Consider the following 17,465-nt stretch of genomic DNA (forward strand, 5'->3'; position numbering starts at 1 on the left):
GGGGTTGGGAGAGAGAGAGCAAAGGTGGGGGGGAAGAGAGAGTGAGGGTGGGGGGGCGTTAGGGAGTGAGAGTGGGAGGGAAGTAGAGAGGAGCGAGGGTGGGGAAGGGAGAGAGCGAGGGTGAGGGGTTGGGAGAGAGCGAGGGTGGGGGTTGGGAGAGAGCGAGGGTAGGGGTTGGGAGAGAGCGAGGGTGGGGGTTGGGAGAGAGCGAGGGTGGGGGTTGGGAGAGAGCGAGGGTGGGGCGGGACAGAGTGACCGAGGGTGGGGGTGGGAGAATGTGAACGAGGGTGGGGGTGGGGGGAGAGGGTGGGGGGGCGATAGGGAGTGAGAGTGGGAGGGAGGTAGAGAGGAGCGAGGGTGGGGATGGGAGAGAGCGACGGTGAGGGGGTGGGAGAGAGCGAGGGTGGGGGGCGGGATAGAGCGAGGGTGGGGGGCGGGATAGAGCGAGGGTGGGGGAGAGATCGAGGGTGGGGGTGGGGGCGGAAGAGCGAAGGTCGGGGTGGGGGGGGAGAGAGCGAGGGTGGGGGGGCGGGAGAGAGTGAGCGAGGGTGGGGGTGGAGGTAGAGCGTGGATGGGGGTGGGGGGAGAGAGTGAGCGAGGGTGGGGGGGTGGGTGAGGGTGAGGGGGTGGGAGAGAGTGAGCGAGGGTGGGGGGGTGGGAGAGTGTGAGCGAGGGTGGGAGTGTGGGTGAGGGGGTGGGAGAGAGTGAGCGTGTGGGGGGGGTGGGAGAGAGCGAGGGTGAGGGGGTGGGAGAGAGAGAGCGAGGGTGGGGGGGAAGAGAGCGATGGTGGGGGGTGAGAGAGAGCGATGGTGGGGGGGGGGGAGATGGCGAGGGTGGGGGGGGGAGAGAGCGAGGGTGGGAGAGAGCGAGGGTGGGAGGGAGCGAGCGAGGGTGGGAGGGAGCGAGCGAGGGTGGGAGGGAGCGAGCGAGGGTGGGAGGGAGCAAGCGAGGGTGGGAGGGAGCAAGCGAGGGTGGGAGGGAGCGAGCGAGGGTGGGAGGGAGCGAGCGAGGGTGGGAGGGAGCGAGCGAGCGAGGGTGGGGGGGAAGAGAGCGAGGTTGGGGGGGGAGAGATTGAGGGTGGGGGGAGAGAGCGGGGTGGTTTGGAGAAAGCGAGGGTGGGGGAGAGAGGGTGGGGTTGAGAGAGAGGGTGGGGTTGAGAGAGAGGGTGGGGGAGAGAGAGACGGTGGGAGAGAGAGAGCGAGGGTGGGAGAGAGAGGGTGGGGGGTGAGAGAGAGCGAGGGTGGGGGGGTGAGAGAGAGCGAAGGTGAGGGGAAGAGAGCGAGGAAGGGGGGTGGAAGAGAGTGAGGGTGGGGGGTGTGAGAGAGAGCGAGGGTGGGGGGGGAGGGAGAGAGTGAGAGAGGGTGGGGGTGGAGGAAGAGCGAGGATGGGGGTGGGGGGAGAGAGTGAGCGAGGGTGGGGGGGTGGGTGAGGGTGAGGGGGTGGGAGAGAGTGAGCGAGGTTGGGGGGTGGGAGAGTGTGAGCGAGGGTGGGAGTGTGGGTGAAGGGGTGGGAGAGAGTGAGCGAGGGTGGGGGGTGGGAGAGAGCGAGGGGGAGGGGGAGAGAGCGAGGGGGAGGGGGAGAGAGCGAGGGGGAGGGGGAGAGAGCGAGGGTGGGTGGGAGAGAGCGAGGGGGAGGGGGAGAGAGCGAGGGTGGGTGGGAGAGAGCGAGGGGGTGGGAGAGAGCGAGGGTGGGTGGGAGAGAGCGAGGGTGGGTGGGAGAGAGCGAGGGTGGGTGGGAGAGAGCGAGGGTGGGTGGGAGAGAGCGAGGGTGGGTGGGAGAGAGCGAGGGTGGGTGGGAGAGAGCGAGGGTGGGTGGGAGAGAGCGAGGGTGGGTGGGTGGGAGAGAGCGAGGGTGGGTGGGTGGGAGAGAGCGAGGGTGGGTGGGAGAGAGCGAGGGTGGGTGGGAGAGAGCGAGGGTGGGTGGGAGAGAGCGAGGGTGGGTGGGAGAGAGCGAGGGTGGGTGGGAGAGAGCGAGGGTGGGTGGGAGAGAGCGAGGGTGGGTGGGAGAGAGCGAGGGTGGGTGGGAGAGAGCGAGGGTGGGTGGGAGAGAGCGAGGGTGGGTGGGATAGAGCGCGGGTGGGTGGGAGAGAGCGCGGGTGGGTGGGAGAGAGCGAGGGTGGGTGGGAGAGAGCGAGGGTGGGTGGGAGAGAGCGAGGGTGGGTGGGAGAGAGCGAGGGTGGGTGGGAGAGAGCGAGGTTGGGTGGGAGAGAGCGAGGGCAGAGGAGAGGGAGTGAAGGGGAGAGGGAGAGTGTAGAGGAGAGGGAGAGTGTAGATCAGAGAGAGTGTAGGGGAGAGGGAGTGTAGGGGAGAGGGAGAGTGTAGGGGAGAGGGAGAGTGTAGGGGAGAGGGAGAGTGTAGGGGAGAGGGAGAGTGTAGGGGAGAGGGAGAGTGTAGGGGAGAGGGAGAGTGTAGGGGAGAGGGAGAGTGTAGGGGAGAGGGAGAGTGTAGAGGAGAGGGAGTGGAGGGGAGAGTGTAGAGGAGAGGGAGAGTGTAGGGGAGAGGGAGAGTGTAGGGGAGAGGGAGAATGTAGGGGAGAGGGAGAGTGTAGAGGAGAGGGAGAGTGTAGAGGAGAGGGAGAGTGTAGAGGAGAGGGAGAGTGTAGAGGAGAGGGAGTGTAGGGGAGAGGGAGAGTGTAGGGGAGAGGGAGAGTGTAGGGGAGAGGGAGAGTGTAGGGGAGAGGGAGAGTGTAGGGAGAGTGTAGGGGAGAGGGAGAATGTAGGGGAGAGGGAGAGTGTAGGGGAGAGGGAGAGTGTAGGGGAGAGGGAGAGTGTAGAGGAGAAGGAGTGTAGGGGAGAGGGAGGGTGTAGAGGAGAGGGAGAGTGTAGAGGAGAGGGAGTGTAGAGGAGAGGGAGAGTGTAGAGGAGAGGGAGAGTGTAGGGGAGAGGGAGAGTATAGGGGAGAGGGAGAGTGTAGGGGAGAGGGAGAGTGTAGAGGAGAGGGAGAGTGTAGAGGAGAGGGAGAGTGTAGAGGAGAGGGAGAGTGTAGAGGAGAGGGAGAGTGTAGAGGAGAGGGAGTGTAGGGGAGAGGGAGAGTGTAGGGGAGAGGGAGAGTGTAGGGGAGAGGGAGAGTGTAGGGGAGAGGGAGAGTGTAGGGGAGAGGGAGAGTGTAGGGGAGAGGGAGAGTGTAGGGGAGAGGGAGAGTGTAGGGGAGAGGGAGAGTGTAGGGGAGAGGGAGAGTGTAGGGGAGAGGGAGAGTGTAGGGGAGAGGGAGAGTGTAGGGGAGAGGGAGAGTGTAGGGGAGAGGGAGAGTGTAGGGGAGAGGGAGAGTGTAGGGGAGAGGGAGAGTGTAGGGGAGAGGGAGAGTGTAGGGGAGAGGGAGAGTGTAGGGGAGAGGGAGAGTGTAGGGGAGAGGGAGAGTGTAGGGGAGAGGGAGAGTGTAGGGGAGAGGGAGAGTGTAGGGGAGAGGGAGAGTGTAGGGGAGAGGGAGAGTGTAGGGGAGAGGAGAGTGTAGGGGATAGGGAGAGTGTAGAAGAGGGGGAGAGTGTAGAGGAGGGGGAGAGTGCAGAGGAGAGGGAGAGTGTAGAGGAGAGGGAGAGTGTAGGGGAGAGGGAGAGTGTAGGGGAGAGGGAGAGTGTAGGGGAGAGGGAGAGTGTAGGGGAGAGGGAGAGTGTAGGGGAGAGGGAGAGTGTAGGGGAGAGGGAGAGTGTAGGGGAGAGGGAGTGTAGGGGTGAGGGAGAGTGTAGGGGAGAGGGAGTGTGTAGGGGAGAGGGAGAGTGTAGGGGAGAGGGAGTGTAGGGGTGAGGGAGAGTGTAGGGGAGAGGGAGTGTAGGGGAGAGGGAGTGTAGGGGTGAGGGAGAGGTGAGGGAGAGTGTAGAGGGAGAGGGAGAGTGTAGGGGAGAGGGAGAGTGTAGGGGAGAGGGAGAGTGTAGGGAGAGGAGTGTAGGGGAGAGGAGTGTGTAGGGGAGAGGGAGAGTGTAGGGAGAGGGAGTGTAGGGTGAGGGAGAGTGTAGGGTGAGGAGAGAGTGTAGGGGAGAGGGAGAGTGTAGGGGAGAGGAGAGTGTAGGGGAGAGGGATGAGTGGAGAGGGAGAGGGAGTGTGGGGGGAGAGGGAGAGTGTGGGGGAGAGGGAGAGTGTAGGGGAGAGGGAGTGTAGGGGAGAGGGAGTGTAGGGGAGAGGGAGTGTAGGGGAGAGGGTGAGTGTAGAGGAGAGGGTGAGTGTGGGGGAGAGGGAGAGTGTGGGGGAGAGAGTGCGCGTGTGCGCGATTGGGGGGCAGAGGGGTGGGGGGTGGAAACAAGAGCTGGTGATCAATCAGTACTCCCCCAGCTGCAATCGTGCAAGAGCAGACTTGGCCAGTGGGAGAGGAAGCCCAAGTTTCTCTCTCGGTCAGACCTGACGTGTAATTTTGGCGTTTTGGGTTTCCATTTTAGCTTTCCAGCACCGCAGTAGTTTTGCTATTGTGTTGAAAGAGGCATCAGAATTGTGGATTTTTAAAAAAAAAATATTTTTATTAAGGATTTTTAACAACACAATGTTTTCCCTTTACAAACAATCCCCCCCCCCCCCCCGGAACAAAATAACGCAAAATCTCCCTGAGCAAGATATATACATGGCAAGATGGTATATTTACATAGCTTTATACACTGGCTCTTGGCCGCGCGTACCGTTTCCCCCCACCCTCCATGCCATCTCCCGCTCGTCCATCCCCTCAGTCTCTCGTTCCCCCCCTCCCCCCAGGGTTGCTGCTGCTGCTGATCGACCTTCTTCTAACGCTCCGCGAGATATTCTAGGAACGGTTGCCACCGCCTGTAAAACCCTTGTGCAGACCCTCTCAAAGCAAACTTGATTCTCTCCAATTTTATGAACCCCACCATGTCGTTAATTCAGGCCTCCAGGCTAGGGGGCTTCGCCTCTTTCCACAATAGCAAGACCCTTCGCCGGGCTACTAGGGACGCAAAGGCCAGAATTCCGGCCTCTTTCACCTCCTGTACTCCCCGCTCATCCACTACCCCAAATATTGCTAGTCCCCAGCTTGGCTTGACCCGGACTTTCACCACCTGGGATATTACTCCTGCCACACCTCTCCAGAACCCCTCCAATGCCGGGCATGACCAAAACATATGGACATGGTTCGCCGGGCTCCCTGAACATCTTTCACATCTGTCCTCTACCCCAAAGAACTTACTCAGCCTCGCCCTCGTCAAATGCGCTCTGTGAACCACCTTAAATTGTATCAGACTGAGCCTGGCACACGAGGAGGAGGTATTAACCCTACCCAGGGCGTCGGCCCATAGCCCTTCCTCAATCTCCTCCCCCAGCTCCTCCTCCCATTTACCTTTCATTTCTTCTACTAGCGCTTCCCCCTCTTCTTTCATCTCTTGGTATATTTCCGACACCTTGCCCTCCCCGACCCATACCCCCGAGATCCCCTTCTTGAACCGTGGCTCCCCTTCCATCTTTGATTCCCCCTATTTCCCTCGCTGCCGCCCTCTTACGGAGCTGGTGCGCCAGCATCCGACTAGCCTTTTCCCCGTACTCATAAGTACGCTTTCCTCCACTGTGCCTCCGCCTTGCCTGTGGTCAGCAGGTCAAACTCCGTCTGGAGCCGTCGCCTTTCCCCAAGTAATCTTTCCTCCGGGGGCTCTGCGTATCTCCTGTCTACTCGCAAGATCTCCCCCACTAGCCTCTCCCTTTCCATTCCCTCTATCTTCTCCCTATGAGCCCTGATGGAGATCAGCTCTCCCCTGATCACCGCCTTCAACGCCTCCCATACCACCCCCACTCGCACCTCCCCGTTGTCGTTGGCCTCCAAGTACCTTTCGATACACCCCCTCACCTTCCCACACACCACCTCGTCCGCCAGCAGTCCCACATCCAGCCGCCACAGCGGGCGTTGGTCCCTCTCCTCTCCCAGCTCCAGTTCCACCCAGTGCGGGGCATGGTCTGAAACGGCTATGGCCGAATACTCCGTCCCCCCCACTCTCGGGATGAGCGCCCTGCCCAGAACAAAGAAATCTATCCGGGAGTAAGCCTTATGCACGTGGGAGAAAAAATAAAATTCCCTGGCCTGCGGTCTTGCAAACCTCCATGGGTCCACTCCCCCCATCTGATCCATAAACCCCCTAAGTACCTTGGCCGCCGCCGGCCTCCTTCCCGTCCTTGACAGGAGGTGAGCGGACTGTTCCGCAGCTCCTGGAGAAGGCTGCGGCCAAAGGGAGTGTGTGGGAGAGTGTGCAGGTGGGGGGGGGGGTGTGGGAGAGTGTGCAGGTGGGAGGGGGGGGTGTGGGAGAGCGTGCAGGTGGGAGGGGGGGGTGTGGGAGAGCGTGCAGGTGGGAGGGGGGGGTGTGGGAGAGCGTGCAGGTGGGGGGGGGAGAGGTGGGGGGTGAGCGGCAGGTGGGAGGGGGTGTGTGGGAGAGCGTGCAGGTGGGAGGGGGTGTGTGGGAGAGCGTGCAGGTGGGAGGGGGGGTGTGGGAGAGCGTGCAGGTGGGAGGGGGGGGTGTGGGAGAGCGTGCAGGTGGGAGGGGGGGGTGTGGGAGTGCGTGCAGGTGGGAGGGGGGTGTGGGAGAGCGTGCAGGTGGGAGGGGGTGTGTGGGAGAGCGTGCAGGTGGGAGGGGGGGTGTGGGAGAGCGTGCAGGTGGGAGGGGGGGGTGTGGGAGAGCGTGCAGGTGGGAGGGGGGTGTGGGAGAGCGTGCAGGTGGGAGGGGGGGTGTGGGAGAGCGTGCAGGTGGGAGGGGGGGGGTGTGGGAGAGCGTGCAGGTGGGAGGGGGGGTGTGGGAGAGCGTGCAGGTGGGAGGGGGGGGTGTGGGAGAGCGTGCAGGTGGGAGGGGGGGGTGTGGGAGAGCGTGCAGGTGGGAGGGGGGGGTGTGGGAGAGCGTGCAGGTGGGAGGGGGGGTGTGGGTGAGCGTGCAGGTGGGAGGGGGTGTTTGGGAGAGCGTGCAGGTGGGAGGGGGGTGTGTGGGAGAGCGTGCAGGTGGGAGGGGGGGGTGTGGGAGAGCGTGCAGGTGGGGAGGGGGGGGTGTGGGAGAGCGTGCAGGTGGGAGGGGGGGGTGTGGGAGAGCGTGCAGGTGGGAGGGGGGGTGTGGGAGAGCGTGCAGGTGGGAGGGGGGGTGTGGGAGAGTGTGCAGGTGGGAGGGGGGGTGTGGGAGAGTGTGCAGGTGGGAGGGGGGGGTGTGGGAGAGCGTGCAGGTGGGAGGGGGGGGTGTGGGAGAGTGTGCAGGTGGGAGGGGGGGTGTGGGAGAGCGTGCAGGTGGGAGGGGGGGGTGTGGGAGAGCGTGCAGGTGGGTGGGGGGGGTGTGGGAGAGCGTGCAGGTGGGAGGGGGGGTGGGAGAGCGTGCAGGAGGGAGGGGGGTGGGGAGAGCGTGCAGGAGGGAGGGGGGTGGGAGAGCGTGCAGGTGAGAGGGGGGGGGGTGGGAGAGTGTGCAGGTGGGGCGGGGGGGGTGGGAGAGCGTGCAGGAGGGAGGGGGGGAAGAGTGTGCAGGTGGGAGGGGGGGGTGGGAGAGCGTGCAGGTGGGAGGGAGGGGAAGAGTGTGCAGGTGGGAGGGGGGGGTGTGGGAGAGCGTGCAGGTGGGAGGGGGGGTGTGGGAGAGTGTGCAGGTGGGAGGGGGGGTGTGGGAGAGTGTGCAGGTGGGAGGGGGGGGTGTGGGAGAGCGTGCAGGTGGGAGGGGGGGGTGTGGGAGAGCGTGCAGGTGGGAGGGGGGGGTGTGGGAGAGCGTGCAGGTGGGAGGGGGGGTGGGAGAGCGTGCAGGAGGGAGGGGGGTGGGAGAGCGTGCAGGTGAGAGGGGGGGGGGTGGGAGAGTGTGCAGGTGGGGCGGGGGGGGGTGGGAGAGCGTGCAGGAGGGAGGGGGGGGAAGAGTGTGCAGGTGGGAGGGGGGGGTGGGAGAGCGTGCAGGTGGGAGGGGGGGGAAGAGTGTGCAGGTGGGAGGGGGGGTGGGAGAGCGTGCAGGAGGGAGGGGGGGTGGGAGAGTGTGCAGGTGGGGGGGTGTGGGAGAGCGTGCAGGTGGGAAGGGGTGTGTGGGAGTGTGTGCAGGTGGGAGGGGGGTGTGGGAGAGCGTGCAGGTGGGAGGGGGTGTGGGAGAGCGTGCAGGAGGGAGGGGGGGGGGGGAGAGTGTGCAGGTGGGAGGGGGGGTGGGAGAGCGTGCAGGAGGGAGGGGGGGTGGGAGAGTGTGCAGGTGGGGGGGTGTGGGAGAGCGTGCAGGTGGGAAGGGGTGTGTGGGAGTGTGTGCAGGTGGGAGGGGGGTGTGGGAGAGCGTGCAGGTGGGAGGGGGTGTGGAAGAGTGTGCAGGTGGGAGGGGGGGTGTGGGAGAGGGTGCAGGTGGGACGGGGGGTGTGGGAGAGTGTGCAGGTGGGAGGGGGGGTGGGAGAGTGTGCAGGTGGGAGGCATGTGCAGGTCCTGGACGATGGCCCTCATCCCGTTACTCAGTCCCTGGGTGTCCATACGCATCGGTTGTCCGGGTGGGTCAATTACATCCAGGAACCCGGGAACCGTCTGGGTGGCAGCTGGTTGCTGGACCTGGGCTGCCCTCCGACCGTCCAGCCTCTCGGCTGCTCCAAACTCCACCTGCTGTACTGGCTCGGCTGTGGGGTGCGCACCAGACAGTGACCCGAGAGCCTCATCACTTATATGCCCAACCGAGGGGGGTGTCTCTGCGATGGTGAACGGTGTGGGAGACAGCAGTGCCGCAAGCTCGAGGTCATCATCCGTCAGGAAGTCTGGTGTGGACTGGTCCCCCTCATGGCCCGGCGCAAGCTCCATACGGGCCATGTCGTCTTGACCTCAAGTTCGATCCAGCGGGTGTGTGGCCGTGATGTGCGCTTCGACAGGACTGTCCACCCTGTGCCCCTCACTAATGTCTGTCTCTGTGGTCTGAGCGTCCCGGTCCTGCTTCCCAGACTGAGAGGTCTGCCCTCCTGTCCGACCGACAGCCAACCTCTGGCGTGCGTCCCTGGGTGCAGTTGCGGTTGGCGATGTTGCGCTGTGTCCTGGGCGAGATGTCCCTGAAGGTTCGGCGGATGGCCCTGGGGAACATAAAGATTCGGGGTTCGTTAGACACAGTCCGGGTGTATGGTGGTGGTGGGTGCACAGTGTGAGGGGGGATGGGATCTGGGGTGCAATGGCCAGAGTGTGAGGGGGGATGGGATCTGGGGTGCAGTGGCCAGAGTGTGAGGGGGGATGGGATCTGGGGTGCAGTGGCCAGAGTGTGAGGGGGGATGGGATCGGGGGTGCAGTGGCCAGAGTGTGAGGGGGGATGGAATCAGGGGGTGCAGTGGCCAGAGTGTGAGGGGGGATGGGATCTGGGGTGCAGTGGCCAGAGTGTGAGGGGGGATGGGATCGGGGGTGCAGTGGCCAGAGTGTGAGGGGGGCGATGACGGGTTGGGGGTGGGGAGGACATGCAGTGTTGTCTCACTTGCTTCTGCGCCTCCGACCTGGCATGGCGCGACCTCCCGGGTGGCGGATCCCCCAGCGAGGTCCAGGGCCCTCTGCTCGTGAACGGTTAGGGGGTGCAGGACAGGAGAACCCCCTCCGGTTCTCATACGCTCACGCTGGTTATGCGCTGTCTTGTCCTGGGGGGGGGGGGGGGAGGGGGTTTGGATAAAGCATTACTATTAGGCGGGTATCATCAGGGCATGCAGATATAGACGGCATTGTTGCTGGTTCCGGGGCTCATGTGGGTCGGGTAGATAGTTGGGCACCGTGACCCCCCCACCGCCACCACCCCTGGTGCCCCGCCCACCACCGCCCCTGATGCCCCAGTCCCCCCCAACACTCCCAACCCCTCCTATCACCGCCCCTGATGCCCCAATCCACCTCAACACTCCCAACACCCCCCTGACCCCACCCCAACCCCACTCCCCCCCCCCGTGCCGGGGGGGGGGCCTGGGGGCACCGTCATGGCACTTACCCTGGCAGCCCGGGTGAGGTCGTGCAGCTTCTTGCGGCACTGCTCCCCGTCCGGGGGGTCTGCCTCACAGCACTGACTGCGGTGCCCACCTCCCGCCAGCCGCGCCTCACCACGTTGGATGGCTGGCGATGCCCACATCTTGGGCAGAGGGTGTCCCTTCTTTGTTCCACCTCATCCACCAGGGTGTCCAGGTCCGTGTCCCGGAACCTCGGTGCGGCTCGTCGGGGCTCAGCCATCTCCTCTCTTCTCCTCCGGGTCCTCTGTGCGCGGATCATGCCATTTATGACGCAGCGCCACGTCATTCGGGCGTCGCACGGTGACAATGCGGCCTTCGCGACACGCACCCCCACCCCCGTGTTTCTCGCGGCCCCGATCCTAGCCCATTTTCGGGGCCTGAATCGGTCGGGATCGGGGCCGTTTTGCACCATCGTGAACCTCGACGGCGTTCACGACGGCGTGGGCACTTGGGCGCGCGAGTGGAGAATCGCACCCACCTTCTTTGTGCTGACAGCGAGTTTTCATTTTCTGTTGTTGGGACAACCTCCCTCCTAAATCTTACTGCACCCAAAAACACACGGGGAAGATTCAGGAAACTGAGGGGCAGACTTTGTTCTCCGTCCTGCGTCTCAAATGTTCTCACTTCATTACACAATCCTCTGACCTCCAAACCTCCAGCTCCCATTCCCCTCTGAACTGGATACATAGAAACATAGAAGGTAGGAGCAGGAGGAGGCCTATTGGCCCTTCGAGTTTGCTCCGCCATTCATCACAATCATGGCTGATCATCCAACTCAATAGCCTAATCCTGCTTTCTCCTCATAGCCTTCGATCCCATTCTCCCCAAGTGCTCTTGCCGCCTCTTGAATATATAGTTTTAGCATCAACTACTTCCTGTGGTAATGAATTCCACAGGCTCACCACTCTTTGGGTGAAGAAATGTCTCCTTATCTCTGTCCGAAATGATTTACCCTGAATGCTCAGATTGTGACCCCTGGTTCTGGGCACACCCATCATTGGTAACATCTTCCCTGCATCTACCCTGTCGAGTCCTGTTAGAATTTTATAAGTCTCTATGAGATCCCCCCTCATTCTTCTGAACTCCAGCGAGGACAATCCTTTGAATATTCAAGCTAAAATCACAGCGTGCTGCTCTGTACCATGCCCACTCCTGCACAGTGGAGGTACAAACTGGAGAAGTAAAATGATAAGGAGGGATCACTGCTAAAGCCATGCCCATCCTGCTATGTGGCACACTGGTGCCCTCTCCCTCAAGGTAATATTGAACTAATATCGAGGCTCAAATCTCAGCTCCAAATGCAGTGCCTATGGTGATAAAAGGGTAAAGATAAAGGCAAAATTACCGATCAACTGGCAGAGGCAGCACTAATCTAAGGACGAAGAACTGAGCAGATAAATCTCAAAAAGGTGAGGCTTGAAGCCCAAAATCAAAGGAAGTGAGTGTGATCAGAAAAAAACATGAACAAAGACAAATACGATGTAAGCAATCGTGTTTCTACAATGGCTGATAACTGGAGATTAACCGCACCCATTTTCTAGACCTCTTACCTCGGCTGCTGGCGTTCTCCACCCTTCTGTGGAGGCAATGATTCGCGGTAGAAAACCTCCGAGGGTTTGGGGGTTTTCTGCACAGTGACATTGACTGTGAGCTGCTTCGTGTTGGCCATGTTGAATTCCTCAGCTGGCCCGGAGGTGTTGTCCAACACGATGTGGGGAAGAAAGTAGCAGACCACAAGTGTGGCACAAACAACAAACAGGAAGGTTAGCAGTCTGAATTGATTAAAGGTGTGCATGTTCTTCCTCAGAATTCAGAAATCTGGAACGATAACAAAGGAGCATCAAAACCCAATAACCTAGAGACACAAGATATTTCCACTAATGCAGCATCTTCTGTAATATTAACATCTTCTCAACATAAATGGATCAATCATACACAAGGATTGACAAAACTATAATGTGGATCTCTTGGTTGAAGATAAGACTTCCTGCAGAAAATATTCATAGAATCCCTACATTACAGAGGCCATTTGGTCCATCGAGACAGCTTCGACCCTCCGAAAGAGCACCCCACCCACATTCCCACCCCATCTCTGTAATCCTACCTAACCTTTGGACATGAAGAGGCAACTTATCATGGTCGATCCACCTAACCTGCACATCTTTGGACTCTGGGAAGAAACCGGAGGAAACCCACGAGACAGGAGAGAAAGTGCAAACACCACACAGTCACCCAAGGTCGGAATTGAAACTGGGTGCCTGAAATGTGAGGCAGAAGTGCTAACCGCTATGCCAACATGCTGTCCTGTTCACCCGGATCCAGGCATTGTAAATCTTGACTTCTATCACTGCCCGATTGCACACTGCCTACAAGTCAGGGGGAGGAAGGAGGGGGGAGATGGTAGAGGATGGAAGAGGGGCGCCAGGAGGGGGAAGGGGGCCAGGAGAGAGGGGGGGTAAGAGAGGGGTGTGGGAGGGGGGAAGGGGGGGGCAGGAGAGAGGGGGGAGAGGGGCCAGGAGAGGGGGCACGAGAAAGGGGGCGCCAGGAGGGGGGCGTGCGAAAGGGGGGGAGGGGGAGGGGAGGGGAGGGAGGGTGGGGGATGGGGAGGGAGGGTGGGGGGATGGGGAGGGAGGGTGGGGGGTGGGGAGGACGGGGGGGGTGTGTGGAAAGGGGGGCGAGGGGGGGTGAGCGGGGGGGGGCCGGAGGGGGGGGGTCGAGAGGGGGGGGTCGAGAGGGGGGGGTCGAGAGGGGGGGTCGAGAGGGGGGGTCGAGAGGGGGGGGTCGAGAGGGGGGGGTCGAGAGGGGGGGGTCGAGAGGGGGGGGTCGAGAGGGGGGGGTCGAGAGGGGGGGGTCGAGAGGGGGGGGGGGGTCGAGAGGGGGGGGTCGAGAGGGGGGGGTCGAGGGGGGGGGGTCGAGAGGGGGGGGTCGAGGGGGGGGTCGAGAGGGGGGGGTCGAGAGGGGGGGGTCGAGAGGGGGGGGTCGAGAGGGGGGGGTCGAGAGGGGGGGGTCGAGAGGGGGGGGGTCGAGAGGGGGGGGTCGAGAGGGGGGGTCGAGAGGGGGGGGTCGAGAGGGGGGGGTCGAGAGGGGGGGGTCGAGAGGGGGGGTCGAGAGGGGGGGTCGAGAGGGGGGGGTCGAGAGGGGGGGGTCGAGAGGGGGGGGTCGAGAGGGGGGGGTCGAGGGGGGGGGTCGAGAGGGGGGGGTCGAGAGGGGGGGGTCGAGAGGGGGGGGTCGAGAGGGGGGGTCGAGAGGGGGGGTCGAGAGGGGGGGTCGAGAGGGGGGGGTCGAGAGGGGGGGGTCGAGAGGGGGGGTCGAGAGGGGGGTCGAGAGGGGGGTCGAGAGGGGGGGTCGAGAGGGGGGGTCGAGAGGGGGGGTCGAGAGGGGGGGTCGAGAGGGGGGTCGAGAGGGGGGTCGAGAGGGGGGTCGAGAGGGGGGTCGAGAGGGGGGTCGAGAGGGGGGGGTCGAGAGGGGGGGGTCGAGAGGGGGGGGTCGAGAGGGGGGTGTCGAGAGGGGGGGTCGAGAGGGGGGTCGAGAGGGGGGGGTCGAGAGGGGGGGTCGAGAGGGGGGGTCGAGAGGGGGGGTCGAGAGGGGGGGTCGAGAGGGGGGGTCGAGAGGGGGGTCGAGAGGGGGGGTCGAGAGGGGGGGGTCGAGAGGGGGGGGTCGAGAGGGGGGGGGTCGAGAGGGGGGGGTCGAGAGGGGGGGGGTCGAGAGGGGGGGTCGAGAGGGGGGGGTCGAGAGGGGGGGTCGAGAGGGGGGGGTCGAGAGGGGGGGGTCGAGAGGGGGGGGTCGAGAGGGGGGGGTCGAGAGGGGGGGGTCGAGAGGGGGGGTCGAGAGGGGGGGGTCGAGAGGGGGGGGGTCGAGAGGGGGGGGTCGAGGGGGGGGTCGAGAGGGGGGGGTCGAGAGGGGGGGGTCGAGAGGGGGGGGTCGAGAGGGGGGGGTCGAGAGGGGGGGTCGAGAGGGGGGGTCGAGAGGGGGGGGTCGAGAGGGGGGGGTCGAGAGGGGGGGTCGAGAGGGGGGTCGAGAGGGGGGTCGAGAGGGGGGGTCGAGAGGGGGGGTCGAGAGGGGGGTCGAGAGGGGGGGTCGAGAGGGGGGGGTCGAGAGGGGGGGGTCGAGAGGGGGGGTCGAGAGGGGGGGGTCGAGAGGGGGGGTGTCGAGAGGGGGGGGTCGAGAGGGGGGGGTCGAGAGGGGGGGGTCGAGAGGGGGGGGTCGAGAGGGGGGGTCGAGAGGGGGGGTCGAGAGGGGGGGTCGAGAGGGGGGTCGAGAGGGGGGGTCGAGAGGGGGGGGTCGAGAGGGGGGGGTCGAGAGGGGGGGGTCGAGAGGGGGGGGTCGAGAGGGGGGGGTCGAGAGGGGGGGGTCGAGAGGGGGGGGTCGAGAGGGGGGGGTCGAGAGGGGGGGGTCGAGAGGGGGGGTCGAGAGGGGGGGGTCGAGAGGGGGGGGGCGGGAGGGGGGGGGCGGAGGGGGGGGCGGGAGGGGGGGGCGGGAGGGGGGGCGGGAGGGGGGGGGCGGGAGGGGGGGGCGGGAGGGGGGGGCGGGAGGGGGGGTCGAGAGGGGGGTCGAGAGGGGGGTCGAGAGGGGGGTCGAGAGGGGGGTCGAGAGGGGGGGGTCGAGAGGGGGGGGGTCGAGAGGGGGGGGTCGAGAGGGGGGGGTCGAGGGGGGGGTCGAGAGGGGGGGGTCGAGAGGGGGGGTCGAGAGGGGGGGGTCGAGAGGGGGGGGTCGAGAGGGGGGGGTCGAGAGGGGGGGGTCGAGAGGGGGGGGTCGAGAGGGGGGGGTCGAGAGGGGGGGTCGAGAGGGGGGGGTCGAGAGGGGGGGGTCGAGAGGGGGGGGTCGAGAGGGGGGGGTCGAGAGGGGGGGGTCGAGAGGGGGGGGTCGAGAGGGGGGGGTCGAGAGGGGGGGGTCGAGAGGGGGGGTCGAGAGGGGGGTCGAGAGGGGGGGGTCGAGAGGGGGGGGTCGAGAGGGGGGGTCGAGAGGGGGGGTCGAGAGGGGGGGTCGAGAGGGGGGGTCGAGAGGGGGGGTCGAGAGGGGGGGGTCGAGAGGGGGGGGGTCGAGAGGGGGGGTCGAGAGGGGGGGGTCGAGAGGGGGGGGTCGAGAGGGGGGGGTCGAGAGGGGGGGGTCGAGAGGGGGGGTCGAGAGGGGGGGTCGAGAGGGGGGGGTCGAGAGGGGGGGGTCGAGAGGGGGGGGGTCGAGAGGGGGGGGTCGAGAGGGGGGGGTCGAGAGGGGGGGGTCGAGAGGGGGGGGTCGAGAGGGGGGGGTCGAGAGGGGGGGGTCGAGAGGGGGGGGTCGAGAGGGGGGGGTCGAGAGGGGGGGGTCGAGAGGGGGGGGTCGAGAGGGGGGGGTCGAGAGGGGGGGGTCGAGAGGGGGGGGTCGAGAGGGGGGGGTCGAGAGGGGGGGGTCGAGAGGGGGGGGTCGAGAGGGGGGGGTCGAGAGGGGGGGGTCGAGAGGGGGGGTCGAGAGGGGGGGGTCGAGAGGGGGGTCGAGAGGGGGGGGGTCGAGAGGGGGGGGTCGAGAGGGGGGGGGTCGAGAGGGGGGGTCGAGAGGGGGGGGTCGAGAGGGGGGGGTCGAGAGGGGGGGGTCGAGAGGGGGGGGTCGAGAGGGGGGGGGTCGAGAGGGGGGGTCGAGAGGGGGGGGTCGAGAGGGGGGGGTCGAGAGGGGGGGGTCGAGAGGGGGGGTCGAGAGGGGGGGGGTCGAGAGGGGGGGGTCGAGAGGGGGGGGTCGAGAGGGGGGGGTCGAGAGGGGGGGGTCGAGAGGGGGGGGTCGAGAGGGGGGGGTCGAGAGGGGGGGGTCGAGAGGGGGGGGTCGAGAGGGGGGGTCGAGAGGGGGGGGTCGAGAGGGGGGGGGGGTCGAGAGGGGGGGGTCGAGAGGGGGGGTCGAGAGGGGGGGTCGAGAGGGGGGGTCGAGAGGGGGGGGTCGAGAGGGGGGGGTCGAGAGGGGGGGGTCGAGAGGGGGGGTCGAGAGGGGGGTCGAGAGGGGGGGTCGAGAGGGGGGGTCGAGAGGGGGGCGAGGGGGTCGAGAGGGGGGGGTCGAGAGGGGGGGGTCGAGAGGGGGGGGTCGAGAGGGGGGGTCGAGAGGGGGGGGTCGAGAGGGGGGGGTCGAGAGGGGGGGGTCGAGAGGGGGGGGTCGAGAGGGGGGGGTCGAGAGGGGGGGGTCGAGAGGGGGGGTCGAGAGGGGGGGTCGAGAGGGGGGGGTCGAGAGGGGGGGGTCGAGAGGGGGGGGTCGAGAGGGGGGGGTCGAGAGGGGGGGGTCGAGAGGGGGGGGTCGAGAGGGGGGGGTCGAGAGGGGGGGGGTCGAGAGGGGGGGGTCGAGAGGGGGGGGTCGAGAGGGGGGGGTCGAGAGGGGGGGGTCGAGAGGGGGGGGTCGAGAGGGGGGGGTCGAGAGGGGGGGGTCGAGAGGGGGGGGTCGAGAGGGGGGGTCGAGAGGGGGGGGTCGAGAGGGGGGGTCGAGAGGGGGGGGTCGAGAGGGGGGGTCGAGAGGGGGGGGTCGAGAGGGGGGGTCGAGAGGGGGGGTCGAGAGGGGGGGTCGAGAGGGGGGTCGAGAGGGGGGGTCGAGAGGGGGGGTCGAGAGGGGGGGTCGAGAGGGGGGGTCGAGAGGGGGGGGTCGAGAGGGGGGGTCGAGAGGGGGGGTCGAGAGGGGGGGGTCGAGAGGGGGGGTCGAGAGGGGGGGTCGAGAGGGGGGGGTCGAGAGGGGGGGTCGAGAGGGGGGGTCGAGAGGGGGGGGTCGAGAGGGGGGGTCGAGAGGGGGGGTCGAGAGGGGGGTCGAGAGGGGGGGTCGAGAGGGGGGGTCGAGAGGGGGGGTCGAGAGGGGGGGGTCGAGAGGGGGGGGTCGAGAGGGGGGGGTCGAGAGGGGGGGTCGAGAGGGGGGGTCGAGAGGGGGGGGTCGAGAGGGGGGGGTCGAGAGGGGGGGTCGAGAGGGGGGGTCGAGAGGGGGGGGTCGAGAGGGGGGGGTCGAGAGGGGGGGGTCGAGAGGGGGGGGTCGAGAGGGGGGGTCGAGAGGGGGGGGTCGAGAGGGGGGGGTCGAGAGGGGGGGGTCGAGAGGGGGGGGTCGAGAGGGGGGGGTCGAGAGGGGGGGGTCGAGAGGGGGGGGTCGAGAGGGGGGGGTCGAGAGGGGGGGGGTCGAGAGGGGGGGGTCGAGAGGGGGGGGTCGAGAGGGGGGGGTCGAGAGGGGGGGTCGAGAGGGGGGGGTCGAGAGGGGGGGGTCGAGAGGGGGGGGTCGAGAGGGGGGGGTCGAGAGGGGGGGGTCGAGAGGGGGGGGTCGAGAGGGGGGGGTCGAGAGGGGGGGGTCGAGAGGGGGGGGTCGAGAGGGGGGGTCGAGAGGGGGGGTCGAGAGGGGGGGGTCGAGAGGGGGGGGTCGAGAGGGGGGGTCGAGAGGGGGGGGTCGAGAGGGGGGGGTCGAGAGGGGGGGGTCGAGAGGGGGGGTCGAGAGGGGGGGAGGGGGGGTCGAGAGGGGGGGTCGAGAGGGGGGGTCGAGAGGGGGGGGTCGAGAGGGGGGGGTCGAGAGGGGGGGTCGAGAGGGGGGGTCGAGAGGGGGGGTCGAGAGGGGGGGTCGAGAGGGGGGGTCGAGAGGGGGGTCGAGAGGGGGGTCGAGAGGGGGGGTCGAGAGGGGGGTCGAGAGGGGGGGGTCGAGA

General features: G+C 66.7%; 1 protein-coding gene across 2 annotated transcripts in view; it reads right to left on the bottom strand.

Annotated features, from left to right (window-relative positions):
• abhd14a (abhydrolase domain containing 14A) overlaps positions 1-11,664 on the bottom strand; it is a 102,513-nt gene extending 90,849 nt beyond the window's left edge. For both annotated transcript variants that reach the window (XM_072471994.1, XM_072471993.1), the window contains exon 1: positions 11,401-11,664. In XM_072471994.1, the coding sequence (XP_072328095.1) occupies positions 11,401-11,645 (245 nt within the window). In that variant the 5' untranslated portion in view covers positions 11,646-11,664. The remainder of the gene's footprint in view (positions 1-11,400) is intronic.
• Positions 11,665-17,465: the final 5,801 nt, after the last annotated feature.

Source organism: Scyliorhinus torazame, chromosome 13 (genome assembly GCF_047496885.1).
Source record: "Scyliorhinus torazame isolate Kashiwa2021f chromosome 13, sScyTor2.1, whole genome shotgun sequence".
NCBI lineage: Eukaryota > Metazoa > Chordata > Chondrichthyes > Carcharhiniformes > Scyliorhinidae > Scyliorhinus > Scyliorhinus torazame.